General features: G+C 39.8%; 1 protein-coding gene across 2 annotated transcripts in view; it reads left to right on the forward strand.

Annotated features, from left to right (window-relative positions):
• KIF26A (kinesin family member 26A) overlaps positions 1–25,601 on the forward strand; it is a 98,177-nt gene that overhangs the window by 16,274 nt on the left and 56,302 nt on the right. For both annotated transcript variants that reach the window (XM_085225724.1, XM_085225725.1), the window contains one exon: positions 16,303–16,803. In XM_085225724.1, the coding sequence (XP_085081850.1) occupies positions 16,303–16,803 (501 nt within the window). The remainder of the gene's footprint in view (positions 1–16,302; positions 16,804–25,601) is intronic.

A 25,601-nucleotide genomic window follows, 5' to 3' on the forward strand; every position in this document is an offset into this window, starting at 1 on the left:
GTTAAGTCTTTGTTCAAATGAGTTCTATGTCATTAATGACTCTGGAGTAAGTAGGTATGCAGAGCTGGAGGAAATCCTGTTTTATATGTTCCTATTCTAGGAGAGCCTCAGAAAGGCTAACAATAATGCTGCTTGGTGAGGTAATGGGTAAACATAGTAAGAAATTAAAACGTGCTTACTCCTTGCGGAGGCAGAAAAATAGCTTATAAAGCATAATGTTGTTCTTTGATACGTGTAGATAATCTGACCTGCTGCAGTCTGTGGATTAAGACATGAGCTGCAGCCACTGAAACAGCTTCTTATGAAGAACCCGTCTCTCTGGTTGTAAAGAAGTTGTCAGCAAATGCAAATGAGAATTAAAAAGAAGTGGGAGCCCAGTCATAACCCAGGGAAGGCACTTTAAAGGCTTGCTTTTAGCGGTCAGTTGATTTCTGTGGGAGGCGGAGGGCTACATTGTGCTGCTCAGCACTGTGTGTTCTCATGAGTCCAGTGCAGGCCTTCAGTTCCAGTGACAGGTGGGTGATACACAACTAGGCTCTGGTGATGCTCCGGTTTGTAGCTTTTTGTGCTCCTTTCAAGAAGCTATGGGAAAGGGAAAATGAGGGCATGCCTCAGCTTTTCCTTCCTTTTGCCGAATGAAGTTTAGTAGGAGAGATGTATTTATTTTCATGAAGCATTCTCATAGGAGGGCGAATTTCTTCATCAGATTTTCAAGGAAGTCAAAGCTGCATTTAAAGTTTTTGATCTTGGTCAGTATGTAAAAAACAGGATGAGATTCAGTAGCTCTTTTGGGAAACTTATCTTTTAAAATTTTTTATTCTTAAAACATAAAATTGTGTATTTTTTTTTTTTTCCCCTCCCTTCTTCTTGAGGCAGATTGTAGCAGCATGAATACAGTGAAACATCCTGCCTCCAGCCTATCTGCACTGTCTGTGCTATGGACTTCCCCAGGGGCTAGGGCAAGTCAACTAGCATTACAGTTTTAGATGCACTTACCCATTTAGCATATGCATTTTTCTCAGCATGCGATTATGGGCTGGTGACTTGCTGCATGTATACCAGGTCTCTCCAGCTGGTGCTCCTTATACATGCATCATTTTTTATGTGCATTACTCTGGTGCATACACTTCAGCTATAGCACTGATCTCTCTGCACCTTTATATTTTTTGAATGAGACTGCAGTGATTGCCTTTTCTTTGAGTAAGTAGGCAGAGTCGTACTTGTGGCATATTTTAAGACCACTTGGAAGATATAAGGTTATTTAAACGCTTGTGATTCATCACTCTTTGCTTTATTTGATTTCTTAAATGTTAGCCGCTGTGAACAGTCCTTAGGTTTTGCCCCTTTTATTTGGGATGCATCAGCTGAACTCAAGAGAAGGCAGCTGGTGTGCTGAAAGTATTGCTCCTGTAAGAATTTGGTGTGCAATTTGTTTATCTGAGAAAAAACTCAGTGATCGTTATCCTTGGCGTCTGCTTTTTTTGTTTGTTTGTTTTCCCTCCTAAAGTTGCCATCTTGCTCTGTTGGTATAATGGTGATAATGCTCCAACATGTTAACCTGTGCAGTGCCTTCCAGGCAGTGAGAGAGAATTGAGGAATGAAGAAAGCCTGTGTGTGAACTGAACTTGGCTGACTTAGGCTGATAGTGCTGGACACAGTCCCGATTGCTTTCTTGAAAGATGCAGCTGTGTGAGATCCTTTTGGGGCATGTGCCTTCTCCATTGGTGCATGGGCTACCTTCAGTGCTTTCTGCTGTCCTATGCTTTTGGAAAGGGTATCTTACCAGGAAACCTTGTCCCAGGTGGAGGCAGCTCTTCCCTGATGGTGAGAGGGAGGTAGGCCACCTGCATTTATCACCTGTAGAGCAGCAAGCAATTATTGATCCTTTATGGGAATGGTGGTTCTGGGTAGAAGAGTATTTAGGGTAAGAGAGTGAAGGAGCAAATATGCATTGGGTGTTGCAAGCTTGTAACTACCTGGTAGAAAGCGTGTAGGAGAGGCTGCTCTGTAATGTGTGCTGGAAGCATCTCCCTCCCCCATACCCCAAAAAAATGCATTTCTGGCTTCAAGATGTGGGAAGGAGAGAAGCTATCCACGAACAGCTGCTTTCCAGAAACACTTGAGATCAGAGTCTGAGTGTGTATCACCTCTAGTGTATCTTGCTTGTTTCAGGTTATGTTATGATGGCAGTCCTGATCATTATCTCATATTAATTTTCTAGAGCATGATGTATGTGGATACACCTACTGCACTCAGATTTCACTGCAAGATTAGAGACATGTTTAGGAAATTAGTAATGAGAGAAAAACGCGTAATTAAAAATGATATCAGTTTGGAAGCTCATCCATCTTCAGCCAGCTTGCTGGAACAGAAAGGAGTCTTACACAATGCTTAGTGGTGGGAAAACACATTTGGCTTTCTGCATTTTAAACAGGAAGGAACTATTTAAATGACAGACTTACAATAGTAATCAGGGCATTAACTTGGGAACATTGCATTGCATATTGTAGCTGCGTGATGCTGAGGGAACTCAGATTGTATAAAGTTCAGAAGGATCTCATTTTACTTGTTTTCTCTTAATGATACCTACAGACAATTGTTTTGTCTTATTTGAACCCTTTATAAAATAACTTGGTTTTTGGAATGAAAATAGGATTCATATTTGAGGCAGTCAGATTTACATATGCTGAATGCTGCCCATAAAGTTATGATGCTACACAGTCAGCAATTTATTGTTTCCTGAGATACAGTTTTATGTGAAATGTCTTGAATTCAGAGCCTGCAACAGAATTTTAGCTCTTCATCTCCAATGACCATTATAAATTTGCCATATGCCTAAAAATGTTCTCAGCACAACTGTGATTGTTCAGACTGTGAATTTCCTCTCATTTTATGATGGGATCCTTAGTTCAGAATAAAATTACTCTTCTTCAGCACTAGGAAAAGCACCATTTGGTTATATATTGTTTATTTCAAAATGTGATAACTTTTAAACATTGCAAGCAGTGCACTTATGCCATTTTTCATGAGTGGTTAACAGTAACATGTTGTCAATTTTTGTCTTATTATGTCTGTAAACTTGATTATCTTTCTCTTTGGTCCAACTTACATAAAACTGAAGCAGATGTCGCAGCAATAACCAGGTGTACATTGGAATATTTTGCAAAGTTTTAAATGCTGCAGGGATGTTTCCTAGTCAAGTTTCCTGGTTAATGAATCTGTTTATTACTGTTGTGCCTTACCTTGCGTTTGGTATTTTTGTAGTGAATCTGGCTGGGTTTTTTTTTTTTTTTTGGCAACAGGCTAAAAAATAACTTTGTAGAGGGACATGCTTCTTCACTGACTGAAGTGTAGTCTGGAAAACTGCTGACTGGCTTGTCACGCAGAGCTCTGTGTAACTTGCGATTTTGGTAAACTCGTTAAACATTTTAGAATTGCAAGTTTGACACAAGGGGGTTAGATCCAGCTGGGCCTCCAAATGTGGTCAGTGTGTAAATATTTATCTTTGTTGCCTCTGTAAGCATTCTGGTGTAAAGCCAAGCACAGAGGCTGATGACAGACAAGATAGCTCTGCCTTCAGCTCCAGAGTCAGAGCAGAACATTTTTGGGTGTCTGCTGATGGTGGCTGTTGGGTGTCCGACTGTTAGAGTCAATGGCTGTTGTTAGCTGGGAGGACTATGGGCAAGAAAGGTTTGGCAAAAAAGACTCAGGAAGGGAAGACAAGCAGCTCCCAGCAGTGCTTGTAGTGAGGAGCTGTTAGGTTGATGACCAAGGGGACCTCATGGAGCTGGAGGTCAGCAGCTGTGATGGAGAGGGGGTGTCAGCTTCCCAGTGATCCCTGTAATGCTCTTCTGTGGAGGATTAGCCTTTCTGGAGAGACACAACAGGCAGCATGGTCTCTGATAGCAGCCACTGTGGGGGTTGCAATGCAGTGCATGGAATAAGGAGGTGTGGATGTGTTCTGAGAATGCCTCTTACTGCCCAGAAGTGTCTGCATGGCAGGAAGAGGAGACCCTTGGTTCTTATGCCTGCGCAACATTGCAGATTTGGACCCAGGCCAGGCTCTGGAGCTAGGACTGGATCTTTTATGAGCACTATTATATATCGATGGAATAAAGAGAGAGAAAATCTTTTTCCAGGAATTAAATAATTGCTTCCTTGATGAAAGGACTCAACATCTGGCTCTCCTGCTTCATATATTTTGTCATGTAGATGTAACTGTTTGCTTTGTTTCTAGCAATAGTGTTAACTTATTAATGTATGAAGCTGTTTGCAGGTCGGTGGAAAACTGCATGTAAATCTTGATTACATGTAGTTGATTGTCTTTAACTCTTTATAAAATACAATTAGCGTCCAGTAATCATACTGTGGTGCTGTGATTACGCTAGTAGTTAGTGTGCAGTGCAATTCTGGTTTTATAGACTGGAGCTAATGTTAGCTTGATTAAAATTAAGGATAAGTATCAGCCTGTGTTGTTGGCCAGCTAATCTTCTCACCTTTCTGTGGGCAGTTTCATTGCCTCCTGCAGTTCTGAGTTGTGGCTGTCTGCTCCTGAGTGGATTCAGATTAAAATGCTGGGATTTTTAATATGCGGTGCCTCACATTGAAGTGGAGCCACTTTCAGTAACAGTGTCCAATATGGGGGGGAAGAAGTGGATTGCAGCAGGGTCTTCAAGGACAGTGACTTGGCACAGCACTAGTGCCTAGAGATGTTTTGATCCTATTGTAATGAATAACTGCTGGTTCCTGTTGTTGTTTCTGTTTTGATTGAGAGCCCAGCCGGTGTATGGTAGAGATAGGATGTTAGGGCAGGGAAAGGAAGTAACTGTCAAAAGTGCATCTCCCTTAGGAAAGCAAGAATGTGGAGGTATGGTACAGTTGGGGTTTAAATAGCACTTATTTTTCCTTGATTTTTCATAGTGCACTGACTGTATGCAATTTTCCACATGCTGGGTAATGGAAATTTGGTCCCAGAGGAAGTTACTTTGTAAATAAAGTTTGGGATTATAAAATCAATCACTGTTGGGTCACTAATTGGTGTGGAAGATAGGAATTTCCTATACAGTATGATAAGTTCATTGGCTTTTTGGCAGGTTGTGCACAGCGAGCTGTTAGCCGACGATACTCTTTCCTGGTTCTGTTGTTAACTCAGGAAAAGCATCAGGTCATTTGTGGCTACACCCAGACTGCCGGTTTGTTTCAGAGGAGTAAGGAGGAGGGGGAAGTTTGATGTCATGTAGAATCTGCATGTGTTTTATGAAGTTTGTTTTCATCTATCTGTGGCATAATGGTGAATCTTGGCAGCCAGATAGTAGTTGTGAAGATTGACTGCTCTAGCGTTAAGCATCTCACATCTCTGAGTTTATGTCAACACAAGCCTTCTTCCAGCAGCAGCATCTGGCTCATTGGCAAGATCTGTGGACAGTTGTTCTGATTGCTCTGGAGATGCCTCTGGTTGTCATGTGGATGCTGCCTTGACTGTGCTGCTTTGTTATTCTAGCTGGTCCCATTTTCATTTGATTTATTTTTTGGCTTACCTCTGATTCCTGATGAATTGCTCCTGAGACTGCGTTCTTGAACAAATCTTGCCTAACATTCTCGTGCAGGGACTTCCATGAGAAGCTGATGTTAATTTATTTCAGTGAGTGTTTGCTGATTGAAACTGGAGCAGTAACATCCCAATCTGTGCCTTCTGCGCTGGTTTTCCCTGTGAATCACAGCATCAGCTTTGTGAAGTAAAACACACATTTTTGAGCATATCCTGCATAATGGATTGCTCTGAGACTGGAGCTGCAGGGGTAAATCAAAGGTTACCAGTACGCAGCCAGTGTTTGGGATGGTGCTGTCTCATAAACTGGGAGTCCTGGAGTCAACCTCGAGGATTTCTCAAGTTGATCATATGGAATAAAGATCCTGGCCTCACTGATATAAGCTAGCACAACAGCAAAGAACAGCGTGTGTCAGCTTGGGATTTACATCACCTCAAGTGCTGTTGCTCTCTGCTTGATTGTATATTTTATTCATAGCACTTTAAAAATACGATTCGTTCAGAAGCTTTGAAAGACCTGTGGATTGAAGTAAAAGTGAATTCTTAAAATCATAAAGTCCCACTTTTCATTAAATAGGCCTGTCGGGGTCATTGCATCTCCTGGCTGAAATTAGCAAGTACCTGATGCGTAGGAGGCCAGACGAGATGGTTATCTTCAATGGCCTCAAGCTCTAAGGATCTGTAGAACTGCCTTGGCACTGTCCACAATTAGAGCTGTTTGACTAGCTGTCAGATTTTATAAAGATGCTGGCAAGGCATGATTACACACAATTTTCCGGTTTTAAATGTGTATTTACATCTGTAATAATAATAATAAATCACCCTGGGTAGCATGTATGGTGTTTTTTCCAGTGATTTGCTTCAAAGTTGATACAACGCTATCTGTTGCCACAAAACTTCATTTTCAAACGAAGGGGATCTTTGCACATTAATTTAACTCTTCTCCCAGCAACTCCATGCATTTCATGGATGTTTTATGATAAATGAAGAAGTGGATTGATGAAAGTCTTCACTGTTGATTGGAAATCAGGAATGGGGATGCGTGAACATAGAGAGAGGGAAATACTGACTTTGTATTCAGTATGAATGTTACTGTGGCTTTTCACAGGGCCCAGGTCTTGCTTTGGGGCTGTAATTTCTCTTCTTAAAGGAAACCTATCTTCCTCTGTACTTGGCCTTTTCCAACAGATGATGAGAAAGCTTGTCTTTCAAGGTCTCAGAACAAAAAATTAAACTAAAAACATCCTCTTATGTAGTACTAACAATTGAATGGAAGTATAAATGTATCCTGTGATGTTAAGCATTGTCTAAGCTTGTGGAATTTCTGTAGAAGTGACATTAGATACCATAAATGTTTAAGAGCTCTGTAAGTGTGACTGGTAGGGTGAGCTTTCATCTCTTTCTTGCTGCTTTTAATAGGATTTGGCTTGAAAGGTGTTGAAAGTTGTTGCCAGGTGTCTGATTGCTTCAGTGTCTCAGGAGATAAGGCTTTTTTTTTTTTTTTTGGTGAGGAGCTTGAAAGAGTTTGCAGAGGTCTACATCTATGTGTGTTATAGCTCGCTCTGCCGACACACTTACTATTTTCATATCCTGTGTTGTAACAGAGCTTTTAAACCATACCAACGTGGTTTTCAAGATGCCCTGAGCACAGGCAGAGTGATTTTTTTTTTTTTTTTTTTTTTTGTCTGCCTGTGGACGTGGCTGTGTTGATCTGTTTGCAGTAGAGAGACCTTGGGCAAAGGGAGTTAGTCCTCTTTGATTTCACAAGTTATATGGATGGAGAGGGGTTGTACAATGTGCAGGTTTTGCAGGACCACTGCAGGAATTCCCAGCCTTACTGCCATAAGGATTACAGGTGGACATTAATCACAGTACTGTTTTCCTCCTCACATCATTTGCTGGGCTGACAGGGGAGAGCAGTTTAAAAAAGTCAATTTCTCACTTGTCATTTAGGTTGCCAGGAAAATGTACAGTGCCTTTCAGTGGTCCTGTTAGGTGTTATAAGGTACAAGGCTGGATATGTGCTTGTTCGCAGTTACAGTATAGACACTGTAAGTCTTATATTAGAAAATAAGTTGTTTTGTGGACAAAAATTATCTGATAATGTTCTGGTAAGTTGTGCTGGAGAACAGTAGGATCAACAAAATGAGCAACAACAGTGTCTTACTACTATCCATTTTACTAAATTTATTTTACATAGTGTCTTAGTGTGACACTGCTACAAGCTCATGTTCCAAAATGTTAAGTGCTGAACTTGTCATCTAAAGAAACTATTGAAATAGGGGAACCATGTGAGTACATTGTAGCTGTAGTTAAGCAGACTAGTTAAGCAGAATGGAATCAGTTACTTCTGTGCATTAGCATCTTAACTGAAACCAAACAAGAACTGCGGACCTTGGTTCTCTCCAAGTCCAGAGATGTGATAGGCACCAGGGTGCTACTTTCCAACAGAGCTGATGGCAAGTTTGTGAACTTGCTGAAATTCCTTGCTAAAAGGTGTATAAAATAAATGTGAAACACCACCTACCTCCCCAATCTATTCACCCCCACAGCAGCTCTTCTACACGTGCTGCCAAATAAGTAAACGAGCAAGAGCAGATCTTCAGAGCAGTTTGTGGCCTGTTTGAAGCTGAGGAATTGGAGGTACACTTAGTTGCTAATTTTCTCTGCTTGGAAGCTCCTTTCCTTTGTTTTTAAGTCCAAACCAGAAGAAAACCGGAAAATTCTAACTTACTACGAAGTTGCTTAAACTCAGATATAAAGTCAGTTTTTTTTTTCAGACAAGTCAGTTTTTGGCAAAACAATTTAACTGAAGCACTTTAATGAAGATAAAGAATAAGTGTAATCCACTTTATTTCTCGAGACAGACTGCATGATGTGCTAACTGTGCACTGTGTGCAGTAATTTGTAGCTTTCAGGAGGAATACACAGTGGGCAGCCCTTCCATTCTGTAAGCTAAATCGTTTCTTTATGGTCCTCAAGTATTCATTTACCAAACAAATAATTGATAAAATGAGCAAGTGAAAGAGATGCTAAGAGGGTGTGATCCAATGCCAAGCACTGGTTTTCATAGTTGATTTTAAATCTACATTATGCTAATGATGTTCATTTGGAAGATGTGTCCACTCCCTAACTTCTGCTGCTGAGCGTGCTTTTAATTGGATTCAGATGGTTGGACTGCAACAGTTGTAGGGTTCGTACACAGATGTCCTGAGTGCTCCAAGCATTTTTTTCTCTCTTCAGTTTTTCAAAGCCAACGTTGTGGTCACTGAGGCAGGAGTCCAGAGGTTCCTAAAATCCCCCGCTGAAGGTTTGCCTGACGCAAATGGGCACACTTCTCCTGAGATAAATGTTGCTACAATCATTCAAATGTGCTGAAGACCTCATTTAGAGCGTTCTCCTTTCCCAGTCCGTTGGGCTGTGTGGGCTGGGTTGCTGGTCTCTGGCCAGCTCACTGGAGAAGTCTATCTCACAAGGCTTACCCTTGTGATCTGATTCTGAAAATATGGGCTGTTGCCTGAATAAATGAGATAGTGCAAACAGCCTTTTGTTTTGAGTAAAATGATACCAAAGGATCAGGTTTCTGTGAGGCATTCTGACAACAGGGCATGTTTCCTTTGTGGTGGGTGCTGCTCAGATTTTCAGCCCTGTGCTGGAGTTCAGAGGTACTGTATGATTGGAGTGGCCTGATTGAACTCAAACCACATATAGGGTAGGTAGTGGCAGAGGACATCAATTTCCAGAACGGCCATTCTAACACTTTTCATAAGCACGTAGTTTTGCTCTTCTTTTTACCTTTTAAAGAGAAAAGAAGTTTTGACTTTTTATATAAGCAGACTTTCACCCTTCAGTTTCAAAAAATGAAATACGATGAAAAATGATGTTTTTTTTTTTTTTTAAGCTCTTAAATATTCTCTAAATGTGTTTCTGTGAAAGTAATAGTGAAAACAAAGATGTTCTAAGGACACCATGGTGCAGTGTGGTGATGGGATGTGCAACTATTTCCTCAAACACTTGGTGCTGTGCCAAATGACAATAATGAAGGTTTAAAAAAAAAAAAAAAAAAGGAAAGAGAGAAAGAAGAAGAACACAATGGGTGTTAGAATACAGTCTTATCATGTGAACAAAATCAGTTCTGAATTTGCATTGTGGAGTTACAGTAAGCCACAGACCTGAGAGGGAAAATTAAAGGATTACTTAAAACCAACAATAAACATGCAAATTAAAACACATCATTTTTAAATGAAGTCATAAACTGTTAAAAATAAGCACAAAATTACATACTGGTTTGAATGTGTAGTTTATAGAATACGTGGAATGTTGAAATTGAATCAAATTAAGAAAAACATTTTCCAAAGGCAAATAAAATATCTGTTTAATTAGATTGTAAAGAAAGGAGATTAAAAGTAATATTTTGTAATACAGTAATTACTATTTTTCAGAAGTAGTCGGGTTTCTGTGTGTTGGTCTAAATTTAAGTATGATAGCAGATCTCTTTGGGATCTTTTGTTTTGTGTGTGTCTTTAATTGTTTTAAATCATGAATGCTACCTTTATTTTGTTTCCTTTGCACTGAATGCAATGCATGGCTGCCTGCTCCCATATTCTGCTGGCTCACAAACGCAAATCTCAGAAATCAGCCCATACTCTCTGGTTCTGGGAGGTTAAAAGCCGAATCATTGCAGGGAACTATACAGAAGATAACAGGAAAGGCCCCTGAAACCATTGGGAGCTGGGTTGAGGTGCTGATGGGAGTCTGAGATGTAAATAAACCAGATTGCTCTCATTTCCTCTTTCCACTGTATTATGCATTCCAATAGCACTATTCATCTTTATGACAGACACCTATTGCTTTAACTTTACTGCGGGCCACTGAAGTACATTAAAGTGGGCAGGAAATGGAAATAAATAGAGTTCAGTGGAGGCTTCAGAATAACTAAACACGCTGAAGTCATTTTTAGTGTGGGGTCATGTGTTTCTTAGCACACTGTAGCATATTGCCTGACCTTTGTTATGAAGATGTTTGAAAGAGATGCAGTATACTTAGAAAGTAAGAAATAAAATGCACTCTGATACATGTATTTTCCCCCAAACTCTTTGGGTTGCCAAAGATGAAAATAAATTGGGTTGAGACTCAGCTGGCCAGAGTCAATAAGGATATGTCTGCGTGCTCTGCCTCAGGTTGGGGTTAGAAGCAGAATAATGGGACTGGAGATTGTCACCAAGACTTTTTCCAGACAGCATAGGGCAAGGACCACAATCCATTCGCTTAAATTAATCTGCTCAAAGGTAGTGAGGCTTTCAGGTAGAGAGATGAAATGGAATTTGGCCTTAAAATGCATCTGTTTGTTTTTTGATTCATGTGCATTTTGCTTTGGAAAAGTTGATTGCTGTCCTGCTTAGTTCACAGGGCTAGCTGCTTCCAAAGACAGCTAAGTTACGCTGCAAGTTCCACATCCCCCTGGAAGAAGGGATTTGCAGTGAATTCCCATCTTGCAGAAGCTTTGTGTGTTTATTTTTCCTTGATTGTTTACACTCTTATAAAACATAGGTCAGTAACCAAATGATCTTGCAGCATGGGTTACTTGAAGAATTAGAGCTTGTATTTTCAGTCCCTTGAGATAATTAGCCATGTGGAAACTTTTTAAAAACAAAAAGCTATTAGTATGTTTTTTAGTTTGATTACAGAATGGTATCTGTAGCATGTTCTTTTTTCCTTCCTTTTTTTTCTGTCTATGTTTATATAGTGGAAAGCAAGCCTCAACCTTCAACATATTTGTCAATATAGAGCATATTAGTGGATATTCCACAATGTCATGTAAGATAAAAACTAATTTGTAAGCAGCATAGCAGAAATTGGCAAAGACAATTAAGACAAAAAATCATTATCATTGATCCATTTGCACTGGGAAAGCACATTTCATTCTCCCAAAGCATCTTTTAAAAATGTGGTTTGTCTTGGTCTGTGTTTAAGGATGTCTTTCAGTGTATCATTCAATGCTTCTTTCTTTTCTTGATTATCTTTATATCAAGATTTCATTTAATTCTGAATACTGCTGCAGGTAAACTTGCATTGCAGAAACTAGCAGCAGACAGAATTACAGGTAATTACAGAGAGTGGCTGTTGGCAATTTGACTTTTCATCATTTGTTCGTCATCGTTTGTTCGCACTCTCTGGATAGTTCCTCACTGCAAGGATTAGGTTACAGATGGGTGGGTATTTCTTCAGTGACTTCTTAAGTGAGAATCCAGATGCTTTTCTACATCCTCTCCTATTGCTTAGTTTGGGAGTTAGAAATCAGTGGCTGCAGGTAAGATTTCAAGTTTCTTGTTTCTCTTTTGCAAAGCTTTCTGTCACTCTGTTGGCAAAATTTAAATGCAGACTTTAAATACTTTGGAATTTACTGTAATCTGCAATTTTTCAGTAAAATTTTAAAAGAATTAGAGTTTTGTTTTTTAAGTGCATGTCACTCAGTCTCACGCTTCAAAGAACAGAGCTCCAGCAAGGTCATTTGATGTTGCATGCTGTTGAAAACCTGCATATTATTTTTGTGCCTAAGCTGTAGTGGGGATTTTCAGTCTTTTTCCATGTCTTCGGACACATCACAGTTGCTTTGAGTATGTCTGTATTTTCAAGGACTGTGGTCTCAGGCTGTAGTAATTTACGGCTGTGAGATGCTGACCTTTCTTTGTGCCCCAGATGCTTTGGTGTTAGCTGCATTGCTGGGAGCCTGCTTGGTGTGTGATGGATTTAACAGGGAGGAACTGCAGCAGTTAAGTTTCACATCAGAGAGGTTGTGTGAATTGAAATTACTGTTTTTATTTTTCCTTCTGTTACAAATTACTGGATGTGTTTTCAGATCTGAGCGTGTTTTCTGTACTCACTCTCTACATTCAGAGACAAAGCCTGAAGGCAAACTCCAGGCTAAATGCAACAATATTGAACTATGTGGGTATTTCTCTATTATTTCTAGCTGGAACACAGTTCTGATTTTCTACATTTATTGTCTTCCCCGGTTCAGCTAGGAAGCACTTTCAGACCAGGTGTGCATGCTCATCCTTGGAGCAAGTTGCACATGTATGATTAAGTCTTCCAGGAGCTTGTAAGGTCACTTGTGTCTGTAATAGCCACTTACTGGAAAACACAGACAAATTCAGGTGTTTCAGAAAACTTTTGCTCACACAAATATGTCTAATTATCACACTGGGGGCTTGCTGGTCTCCCAAGTGCAGTGGTCTGTAGTAGAACCATTTATTTTGTTCATCTAGCAGTCTGGAGCGTTTGGAATTCTAAAATTTATAAGCAGAAGTTAACAGGGTGAGTCAATTTTGTAGCACAGCAGACAGAAGTGATTTGGAGCACTGTTCGGATGGGTTTGTAGCCTATGTGCTTGAATATTGTGTTAGTACCCCCAGCTTGCATGTCTGCTTTGTTTCCCTCTCTGCCGGCAGAGCTGTGATGAGGATGACTTTAACTGCTCCCCATCTGCTCCTGTAACACATTTGGTCACTCTGCTTTATTTTCTTCCTCTGTAAAACATGAGAAGGCAACTTCCACCCAGACTCGTTAGGTCACAAGCTGCTGAAACAGGGGCTCCCCGGGTCCAGGCGTTGTCACCAGGTAGTAAAACCTCTTTATTGGGACTGACTTAACTTTTAAGTTCCACTTAATGTTTTTAACAGTAACTTGCATTTCCTCTGCCCTTCACGCCCAATCATTAGCCAGGTGTTTTTATCGCAGGGAGTGGAAAAATAAAAGTAATCTAAGCTCACAGCTGGGCCCTCTGAGAGGGAGCTGGAGGAGAGGGATGAGTACCAACATCAGTAGGGAAAGGGCTACAATGCTGTAAGGACCTGGCAGTTGGAAATGAGATGGCCTTTTATAGAAATTGGAAGGTGTCTCTTTTTTCTGGCATAAAGTGTGCTTATATAGTTTGTTTTCAGGTTGAACATTAGGAAAAATTTCTTCTGAGGAAGAGGCATTGGCACAAGCTGCCCAAGGTGGAGTCAGCATCCCTGGAGGTGTTCAAGAAATGGGGAGATGTGGCACTGACTGACGTGGTCAGTGTGCAATATTAGTGTTAGATGGACAGTTGGACTAGATGATTTTAGAGGGTGTTTTCCAGCCTTAATGATTCAATGATTCTGTGTTTTGTGTAATCTAAATAGATCTATTTCCTCCCCTTTTGAATATGCCATCCACTTAGTTTCCTTGTAACTGCAGTACTGTCTGACTCTGCTCTGCCTTGCGCTGTGAACTCTGTTTATGGAGCTGGAACTGGAGGCTCATTAATTTTCTTTACATCAAAAGAAAGTTGTTTCTTTCAAATGAGAAGCCTGCTTCACCTAGTGATTTGCTTTAATTGCTCATTTGAAACTTTTGACATTTGATAGCAATGTAAGCATTGCCAGATGAGGCCCAGGTCAGCAGGAGACACAGGTGCTTCATAGAGTCATCAGTGGATGGAAAAGGCCTCCAAGATCATCTAGACCAACTGTCCACCTACCACCAATTTCCCCACTAAACAGTGTCCCTTAGTACAACATCTAAATGTTTTGTGACTCAACCACCTCCCTGGGCATCCAATTCCTGCATTTGATCCCTCTTTTGGGGAAGAAGCTTTTCCTAATATCCAAACTGATCCATCCCTACTTGAGGCCATTCCCTCTAGTCCTTTTGCTAGTTAGTTTCCTTGAGTGCCAGGCCATGACTTGGTGGCATGGAACTGAGCAGTGGTGTTTTTGGGGGGCTGTGCAATCAGTGCTGGGTTGTTGACTGCAAGTCTGTGCTCAAAGGGCTCTCATTTGGAGGGATTTCTGTGAAGTGTAGGCTGTTTGTTTTTCTTGTGAGGCGTAAGGCATGGTCTTTGGCTCGCCTGAAGCATAATGGTGCCTGCAGGGCTGTGTTGTGATAGCTTCCAGTCTAACCAACTGCACCTTTCTGCTGAAGTGCTGCAGCTTAGAAGAAAGTTTCTGATTTTTTTTTTCCTAATATTTGTTAATTTAGTGTTTTTTACTTCTGAGAGACTTGAAGGGAAAGAATTTTCTTGCTCAGGAGGATAGGCGAATGGAGCAACTTCAAATGCATTTTAAGCCTCAATAAAGAGAAAAGAGGCAAAGATGAAATACTGTCTTTGACTTGAGTTTGTAAATTCACTCGCTAGTGTGAATACAGTGTATTGTTCAGTCGAAGCAGGAGCAGCTTCCCTTAGCCTGAGAGGTATTTTTTCCAGTAAATAAACAATAATTTAAATTACTGTGGAAAAAGTAACTTTTGTTAATGGTTTTTGGCTGTGGAGTGATGTGATGCTATATACAATGGTTATATTAACACAATACTGCATTTTATGAGATAGATCAAAAACTACTGCAGGAGCAATCCAGCAGCTAAAAACAAGCTAGATACCCTGCTGCTGGTGGAAAAGTTGGGCAGTGTTTGAGGATTTTATAAATTCAGAGCAAAGGGAAATGGCAGAGTTGAAAGAGAATAATGAGCAAAGCCAAAGTACCAGTCCCTAGACTTCTTAAGAGTTTTATTGATGTGTGTTGTAATTAAAACCAGAATGAGTTAGTTTTCTAATAGGGCATTCATTTCCTAGAGAGCAATTGCAATTTGGCATCAAGTAATACGATTTTAAAAGGAGTACTGATCTAGGGATACCCCAGCGTATGCAGGGTGGCTGATGTACTAGCTTTGCATGCTCTCATTATGAACAAGCAGATTAAATATTTTCACTTAAAATAATTATACAAATAAACCTTTGGCTATGATTTCATTAAAATTTTAATTGTTTAGAGAGCTGAAGGAGAGTGTGTGAAGTTGGGTCAGTTTTACTGCGCGGCATTCATCTTGATAGCAGATTTACAGCAGGGCTGGATTTAATCTCCTGGCTGATCTTCACAGTAGCATGCTGGGGATGGGAAGGCATTGGTGTGTTTCAGGAGATAGGTAACTCTATCTCTGAACTGGAAACACAGAACAGGGTTTTAAGATTTCTGGGCAGCCTTAAAATGAACTAGTAAGGTGGAGGAGGGGGGAGCAAAGTAGGTGTTGCTTTTAAATCAGCTTCTTAGCGTGTACCTTCACACATGGCTGTAGTTTCAAATCTATTTCTCATGAAAGCAAGAGTAATGTAAGAGAATATTGCTACCATCTGGATTGCAAAGATGAGAAATAACAGGCCTAGCTAGCAGAGGAGCCAGTTTTTGAGCACTACCATATAAGCTGTTTTTATGCTACTTGATTACTCATTTCTGAGATTGAGGACAGCAAAATGTTTACCAGGTCATGCGCTAATTTTTTTTTAATAATCTGAGATTTTATTTTCCTGGTTTAAAGATGGTGGTATGCCTTTGAAACGCGTTACAATATCTGTAGGGTCAGCATCTCAACTAATGTTGCTTCTGAGCATGAAAAACACAAGCATGTTGGATGTCTCCAAAGGAGAATTAATTAGAAGAACAAGTAGATCAAGTGCACCATAGCTCTATTGTTTAATTTGATGAAAATTTTCATGCTGGATCTCATACAAATGAAGTCACTTACGGTTTATTAGTCAGCTGTGACCTGAAAGTCTTTTGGGGTATTCAGACAAAAAACAAAACAAAACAAAAAAAAACAACAACCAAACCATGGTAAATACCAGTAGAGATTTAAAGTGTTTCCATGGGTGGAACTTTGTCTTTTTCTCTTTTTGTGTTTTGACTCAGTTTTTTTTTTTTTTCTTTTCTCCTGCTTCCTCCCTCCTTCTTTAGGACCCACGATTATCAGCTTTAATTTTTGACAAGCTTCAAGTGCCTGACTACTTACAGAAAAACAGGAATGAAGGAGAGAGCAGATGCGAAACTTGTGCCACTCACTTGAACCAACTGAAACAGGAAGCCATCCAGATGATGCACACCCTCAACCAAGCCAGCTACTCAGAAATGCCCGACCTCCCACCCGGTGCCACAGCAGTGACCAGCATGGTACCCAGGGTGGTCACAGTCTCTTCCCAGCGGGACCTTCCACTGATTACTGGGCAGGTGGGCAGGCAACCTGGAAAATCACCAAATCTCTTCTCTGGGACAGAGAGAAAGAAGGGACTTGGATGGTCTCAAGGCACAGGCAGTTTTCCAAACTCCAGCGTTCAAGTCACAGTAGCCCCCAGCGGTCTCAGCGGTGCGCTGAGTTCAGTCACCATCCAAGCTCAGCAGTACCTCGAGGGCATGTGGAGTATCTCCAGGGTGAACAGCTTCCTGCCTCAGGCTTGTCTAGTAAGTCGTGATAATGCAGATGCGCAACTTTTGTTTACGTGTGTGTGGATAAAGAAAAAATGTGAGAGGTATGCATATTTATGTTAGAGAGGATCAGCTAATGGTATTCTAAGCCATGTTTCAAGAACTGAGTAGCTTAAAAAGAGCCTTGAATGATGTTCTGTCAGATGTCACAAGGAATTTGCTTTCTTATCTTGGATGGTGACATCCTTTCCTCAGATGTTTTTTGTGACTATTGTAGCTTTGTGGATGCAGGTGATGTTATTTGGCTGTCAAATACCTGGTGACCTCTTCAGAAAAACATAAAAGGCCAGGTTTGTTACATAAAAAAAAATCTGGGGGCTTCATGGGAGCTGTATCAAAGATGAACTTGACCCTCAAGTTTAGTGCTGAACTTCTAAGGCTGTGTTCAATTCACAGATGATGTTAATAGACTGCAATGGGGAGAAAAAATCTTCAAGTTAAGTGTGTTGCAAAACAGCTTGCTGTGCAGGAGGATGCTCAGAAGGTAGCCTCTGTCCCATACTTCTGTAAATACTGCTGCACTTGGATTCTAAGCATTAAAGTTGGTTTTAAACCATTCCTGTATTTGATATATGTTATAAGAATTCTTGCGAGAAAGGAAAAATCTTAATAGAGGTGCACATCACATTGACAACCAAGTTCATTAAACATTTGTGACCATCTATGGAATGCTGCTGAGTACGAAATGATACACAGATTGATTTTGACTAAGATATAAGCCATTTTCCCTTGATAGTTAACAGAAGTCATGCTTTTCACTAAGGTACTGCAACAGATCTTTGAAGACCAGAGATGCTGGTGCTAGACAGCTTTGAATGCAACATCATGCCCTATGTGCTGTTATATATAAACACTACCAAATATTGCTTGGTAGCATCAGCTGGTTGAGCTCTGAGATCATCAGTGATAAACATTTTAAGAGTGCCATTGTATAACGTTACTTTTACAGGAGGCTGCTGTATTTCCTTCCAGAAGAGTCTTTGGAGACATGATTCCTCCTTCTCATACTTTTCTCTCACATGGAAATCTGTGAAAGCTTGCATGTCCCACCGTTGAGGGGCTCCCATTTATATCTGGTGTATCTTTATTGATGCATTGATCTCTAATGATATTACCTTTAGAAAAAGGGACCAAAAAAAAAAAAAAAAAAAAGTTCTATTCAACTGTTATGAGGAAATGCTTCTGTGAGTCCTGTTCTCTAAAATGCTACTCTGTTTGGGATCTCTATGGCCAATGTTAGGGCATGTGGCATTGTAGTATCTTTTTAATTCTGTGTATATCACAGAAATGTTGGAAAATGAGAAAGCTTTTGGCTTAAGAGGCCTACAGTCCGGGGAAGCACAAGTATTTCAATTTCTCTACTCGTTCCTTCCCTGCCCTTTTCATGTTTTAAATAATTTACTAACTGCCAGCTCCAAATTTCTTTCTGTTTAGCCATGCTCACTGATAGATGTGGTTTCCCCTAACCACTGCATTACCCTATGATAAAACTGAGCTACCTCATTTAACCTCTGAGAGGTAGAACTGTGTGTAATGCAACAGACCTGAAGTGCAATCTAGAAATGTGCAAAAAAGCTCAATAGCCTGGAAAAGTGACCTTTAAATGAAAGGATAGACAGTGTTAGACTGAGTGTTCGAGGTTGCTTGGATGTGATCCAATCATCTGCAAGAACAGTTTAGTTTTAGAAACAGCTTTTGGAGAAAAGCTATTTTTTTTTTTATTTTTGATTTAAGCCCAACTCTGTTCATCTCTGTCCACAATATCCTTTCTGTGTCTGAATTCTATTGCTTTTTGTATTATTAAGAGCCTTGTGTCTGTTGAAGCTGCTTAGGTGGGAAAGGTGGAAAAGTGCCTGCCATTGCTTTTCCCCTTAGGTGGGATATAAGGTTGGGGGGATTTCAGGAACTGGCTGATCTAGGATGGCATTCACTGCATGGCATTCTTGTCCAGTGCTTGTCTTACTTCATCCTATGAATTTGTTATGTTTGAGATTTCACAAGTTCTACTGATTGTCAATTGTCAACCTCCTTTCCCATTAGAAAGGTTTTCTTCTCTTTTGAAATAAATAAGCAAAAATAAATCTCCACTGCTGCATGTTAAACCCGTTATTCCAGCTGCCAGATAGTGTAGCTGGAGAAGAATTTATTCTGTTTTTTCATAGGTTTTTCTTTTCCTTTTCTATTTGAAGTTTGTTGTCATGTTTCCAATCTTTACCAGAAAATAAATCGAGTATTGAGCCTTTTCTTGTTAGTAATGATTTCTAGACTTTTGATGAGTCTTGTATCTCTCTCTAACTAGCATCTTTTTGTCCCATGTCAGTCTAAATACCAGTGCTCTAGCAGGATATTTTCTTCTAGCCGAGGCGTCATTGAAATGAAGAGTTGAATGGATAGTTCAAGTTTGGGTTACCTTCTCAGTTTCAGCAGAATGAAAATCAGAGTGTTGCAGCTGTGGAGCAAACCTCCAAATATGGAGCCCATGTAAGATGTGAACTGGTCTGGTTAGAGGAATTCTAGAGCAAGGAAAGCAAATGCAGTGAAAAGGATAGCACTGAATTATTTATTTCATGTAACATGACTGCATCTTGGAGCCCTGATGATACTGCATAAATGCAGAAGAAAAGACAGCTCCTGCCCTGAGGACTTCACGCTCTTACTTGTGATGTTATTTTGACTACTCTGTAAGTGCCCCTGATTCATTTGGAACCTGCAGTTTTCCCTTTTCCCTCCAGCCCCCCTCAGTGGAAGGTTTTTCTTGCAACAGTGCTGCACTCCTTGCTAGGAAACTGTTTTCTAAGTGCTTTACATCTCAGTGATATAACTCAGTGCCGCACTTGAAGTGAGCATAATTCATTTTCTAAAGACTGGATGACAGATGCAGATGAAGGCTGGGATTCATCTCAACTGTTTTCAACTGCCAGAAAGACAGGTGTTTATTCTAAGCTAATTACAGAGCATTCCTTTATAGCAGTAGGAGAGTACCAGGCACCTCTAAGAAGTGCTTTATTCCTCTCATGTTGGTTGTCTGTCCTGGCTCATCTTAGACATCTATCTTTGCTCACCTCGACTACTGAAGATGTCTGTTGCTTTCTCCTGGAGCCAGAACTCAGGTGGGTGCCTTGAAAATGCTTAACAACACATGGCTACCAAACCTTACGAGACCTTGTATCTACAAACTGTTCTCCGGGTTCCATATATTTTTTTTTTTACTTTATTATTGTCAGTTTTACCAGTGGTAGTACTGCAATTGTCTGCAGAGATAAAAAGATTATTTGATTTCTGCTCTTCTTATATCCCTGCCCAAACTTGCATGTATTACCTTGTAATGTCACTTACATTTATGAAAACGCTTCTGTGCTGAATGTTTGGGGTCAGAAGTGCAGTACATCGTAAATTTTTAATAAATGTTTGGAGTTCAAGTGTGAAAATCCATTATATAGATTATAAATTTTTTGAACAGGAATGTCTCTTCAAAGCATAGTGCGAGTGCTGCTCAAACTGAAATAATAACAGTGGTCTTCAGGAGCTGTGAAAAGGAACAGTAATTAAGGATCTGGAGGAGGGTCCAGGGAGGGGAGGACAAGGATTGCAATGAGTGCAAGAGGTGAAGATGTAATCAGTGGCTTTACCCAAGTGGCCTGTTGTGAAAAATTACACAAAATAATCACCAGTAGCAGTGATAAGTAGTTTGACCAGGCAGTGAACACTGTGGAGGGGAGGGAGCTGACATAACTCCATGTAAGGACAGCTGATTTGCAGTGGACGACTGACAACTGTAATTAGTACATAGTTTTATACTGATGTTTTTAATTCTAAACCTGACAAATGAATACAAGGTTACTACTCACATGAAAAAGCATGTAAGCAGTACTTAGCATTGGTACCACGCTGTTTAACATAGAGAAGGAAGGGAGGATTTAGTCTTCCTAGAACTGAGATCCTGCCTGAATGGAGAAAATGAAAACTACTAAAAATACATTGTACCTCTATTAGAAATACCCACATATATTGCTTATTGTGGGAAAAAGAGGTTCAACTGCATGCTTTGAATTGACTGTTATTAGTATGCAGCATTATGTGCTGAATAAAAGTGGTAATGTAGCCATGCAGTGTAAAAACATCACAGTGAAATAGAGCTTGTTTTGCAAATTGCTTTTTCTTTCATCTTATGCAAAATGAAATCTTTGCCACACTTTATTTCTAATTTGAATATTCATGAATGGGGCTGGTTATAAGGCAAAGTGCTGTGACTTTGTTGTGTGCTTACTAGTATCTGAGTTGCTTTAGAAATGTATTTAAGAAGAAACCAATTAGGAAACTAGGAAAACTGAGGTACTGGAGAAGTGAATGATTTAAAAAGACTTTAAGGCATAGGTATATAAAATTGTGAATTTATCAGTAGTCCAGTGTATGTCCTTGAAAGTATTTGCAAGTTCAAAGCTATATTTATGTCTAGATAGAGTGAGGTTCTTCAACTGTGGGGTTAAAAAGTGGGCATGGGTGTGAATGGATGCATGTCTTCATAAGTTCAAGGAGTTCTGTTAATTTTTACTATTTGAAAAGATTCTGAAAGCTAATTTAGTCAGACTTTAAACTTTCCTGGAGTTCTTCAGGTAAGAAGAAGACATATTCCTAATGTAAACCAGATGGATTCATTTGAGGGTTGCTCAGCCCTTGACTTTTCTGAAATCCTTTTCCTTTGTTTAAAGCGAGGATGACTTACATTTTGCTTAGAAGATGTAATAGAAACTGACTGTGGAAAACAGAACAATGAGATTTATTTTTCAGCAGTTACTTTTTTACATTGATAAATGTCATACCAAATGGATTTTTAAAATCGTTCTTGATAGCTTTCTCGGTGACCTTTTATTAATACTATGTGTGAAATATATTTTGTAACAAAACAATTAAAATACAGTGCTTTGGCCATAAATCTTGTCTATAAGACATTTGGATGACTTTGAGCTTTGGGATGTTTCTCAGACAAGATGGATAATAACTTGGATCTGCAGAAGGCAATAGCAAGCCTCAGACTAGTAGTGGGGCTAGGACTGCATAGAGACTTTTATGTATTCTCTTTAACTTTAGAGGTGCTAAAGAGGTTCTTCAGTGGAGGTACGTCAAGGAAGGAGAAGAGCAAAGAAAGCTGGAGTTTGGACTTGTTAAGGAGAGCGACCAACAATAAAAGGAAACCCGTCGATTCAAGTTACTAAAAGCTCTCTCACATTAACCTAATCTTATAGTTCCTGTGTGGAGGGAGATGTGAGAGGACAATACTATCAGCAATATCTTACATTCACTTACATTTAGAGTTGCAAGGTTGACCTTATCTCAGCAGCCAAGTAGCAGATCAGCTTAGAAACTGTAGGTTAGAAATTGAGCGTTGTACGCACACAAAACACACGGAAATTTGTTAATTAACACACTGTTCTGTGTGATTGCTAAGGACTCCATGGTCATTTTAATATTTTTTATTTTTTTTTAGATTGTTCCCAGAATGGGATGCTGAAGGTGAAAATGAGCTGACTTTTTAAAGTATAGCTCCAGGTATCAGAGTGACTCATGAAAATTAGGCAGAGTTGGTGGAAGGGGTATTGGCTCAAAGGTGAAGATAAGCATTTTTATAGGTGAAGGTGTGGTTTGCATCCCTTTATATTGTGTATTTGAAACTTCTGCCATGGTGTTGGTTTTACAATTGCGGGACAGGACAACTATCCTCAGGATTCAGACCCTCTTGGTGCTCAGATTACCACCTGAAAGCACAGTTCTTGTGATCCTTCACTCCTCCAGGCTAAGCAGTTGTTATTACAGCTCTCAGAGGGAAACAAATCCATACTGGCCTTTGTTGACAATTGCAGTCAACAAGCAATAATAAAGAATGTTGGCCCAGACTTCACCTATACTAATCAGGGGTATATTTAAAACAAGCAGACTTCAGAGATTATTTGCAGATGATAATCCACAGATTTTACCTTTGTTAGGTCTCGGGTTATCTCAAGGCCTGTTGCTGAGGTTAACTGCCTTCAAACTCCCAGAAATTCTTTGTGTAACTTCTGAGTAACTCTCTGAAAACATCTTGAGTTTATGCAATGTCTTTTTCAAAGTAATAGGGGTTCATAGGACTCTAATCTGGAAAATGTATCATAAAGTACACTTTAAGTGAAAAATGTCTCCCTGTTTTTTACCCCAGGTGTTTAAATATTCTACTCCCCACCTCCAAATTAGTTTCTTTGATTTGAACTTTTCTGTTCATCCATTTCACTTCAGTGTCTTTTTTGTTTAGTACATTTAAACCACGTATATTATCTGATTTGTTAATTCATGTATCCCACTCCTCCCAACACTAGAAATCACCTTACAAGAAAGGCTCTTAGGTTTTGGCTGGAGCTCAGATATGTCATCCAATAGAGTAAGACTATATATCTAATCTAGAAGGGCTTTAATGAGGCTGCCATTGTTCTGTACTATGTTGGTTAAGGGTGGGTTCCAACTGAGTGCTGCCTCTCAGTTTCAGAGGTGAAAAGCTGAGGAACCAGATGAATTCCAGATGGGCTCAGACCTTAGTCAGCTGAAGATAGATGGAAGAAAAATATTTTGTAGAAGTCTCTATACCCCATGAAAGAAACAAAGGAACTGATCTACATGGCTGGATACAAGTGCGAATTACCCAGTCTTCCCACTTGCATAAAATAAGACTGAACACAGTACAATTTTTTGAAAAGCACTTTAAGGTTTGCTCTCTAGGCTGAATACTGCAATGATGACATGTCAGGGTTGTGGGATTCCAGATAGTCACACTACACACTGAAAGCATCTCCTGTTTTGTGATATGAACAGCTGAGCTTGTGGCAGATGTTGATGTTTTTTGTTACTTGCAACTGGAATCACTAAAAGACCCTAAGAGGCAGCTTCTGAAAGGAGTTTTAAAAAGCACCTATATAAAATGTATCTACATTTCTGTTTGAGCACTTGGGAGAAAATTTATGATAGAGAGTTTGTAGATGTTTCAAGCATTTCATATGTGTGTGTTTAATGGAATGGATTGCCACTTTGCTGAACATAGTATCAAATCGGCTTTGTTAATTGAAAAAGATTTTTCACATTATTGCTAATGATGTGACACAGTTTTGTTAGAGATGGTGCATAAAATAGTGCTACTTGGAATGACATTAACGTATGCATTTAAATTCGTTCTTTTCCATTTATGTGCATTATTGATTTTATTTCATTGCTGGGGAGATAATGGATTTATAATTAGAATACAGTCACCGTAATCAATGATGAGATTATTAGACTTATAAATAGAACTTTAAAACTGCTATGAGGTAATTTCCCAGTGTAACGAAGGATCAATAATTAGAGGTTTGCTTTGAATCTTAAAGCAGTACTTGTGAGAGTCTGGCATGAACCACTTTTAGGGAAGTGAGTCCATATAAATCATTATACAAATTGATGTTGTGGTTTGACATTGTGCGAAGTTGGCCTATTATTATTTTAGTTTGGTGCCCAATTACTTATGAGTTAATTCCTCTGGGTTTCCACATCTGGCAATCTTTCAAAATTGGATGTTTGTTCTTTCCTGGTATCTAATTTTGAGGAAGCATCTGAAAGGAGTTTGCTGCTGTATTTTTGATACTGTTGGGCAAAGATAATGGATCTGCTATTCAGAACCTCCCACTCCTCAAAAGTAAGGATGGTAATGTTGGTCAAGGTGGTTACAGCTGTTGTAGGAAGCTAGTGGAAAAAGAAGGGGAGAGGGTACCCTTAGGATGACTGGCTTTGAGCATGGTCTGAGTTTAGTTGGTCTCTGCAGAATAGGTCTGCAGATATTGCCTCTGTTCTCAGCAGCCTCTTTGCATGACTCTGAAATTCTTATGGGGACCTATGAGAGTAGCACAGCCTCCCATGACTAGATAAGAAAAGAAAGACCAGTGAAAAGATAGATGTAAGTTATAAGAATGTTAGAAATATCCTACTGGGTCTGAGCTGAAGCACATCATGCTTAGGATTGTCTCCCTAATAGCAGTGGTGCTATTAATGGTGTTTAGGGAGAGCTGCGGAGCCTGGCTACTTCGTGCAGTCTGCTGTTAGTCCTCAGCATGTGCAGCTGAGGAGGTTTCAGGGGCACACCTCTCTGTTTCCTTTAGTATCTGTTTGTATGCCAGACATCTCAGAATTTATCTAATGCCTCTCTGACCCTGCTGACAATCTCTGCCTCCACAATCTCCTTTGTCAGCAGATTGCAAGAGTTCATTACTCCTGTGCAAAGAAGTACTCTCTGTCATCACTTACAAACTTGTACCCCATCAGTTTCATTGACCATCTCTTGTATCTCATGTTACAGGAATGGGCGAACTGTAATTCTTCATTCAGTATATTCACTACCTCTTTGACTTTGTAGCTCTCAATTAGAAGTCTCTCGGCCTTAATCTCACTAAACAGTAGTCCCAGCCTATGTTATCTCTCCTCCTAAGGCTGCTGCTTTGTCCTCTTGACCATCTGACAAAGCCTTGCTCGTCTCTCTTATTTCCCTAACTCTGCTACCTCTGTCTTCAGATGCAGGACTAGGAACTTCACTCAATGTATGGACAGACTCCTTATTTTCAGTACCCTGTTTTGTGATGCTGAAAATCTGGTGGTTTTGGCTGCTATTGCATCTTGAAACACTGGATGGTTGGACTGGATGATCTTTTAGGTCTTTTCCAACCTTGGTGATTCCATGATTTCCTGAATTGTAACTGCCAGTTCTGAGTTCAGTGTGCATAGAATATCCA

Source organism: Meleagris gallopavo, chromosome 5 (assembly GCF_905368555.1).
Source record: "Meleagris gallopavo chromosome 5, MGAL_WU_HG_1.1, whole genome shotgun sequence".
Taxonomy (NCBI): domain Eukaryota; kingdom Metazoa; phylum Chordata; class Aves; order Galliformes; family Phasianidae; genus Meleagris; species Meleagris gallopavo.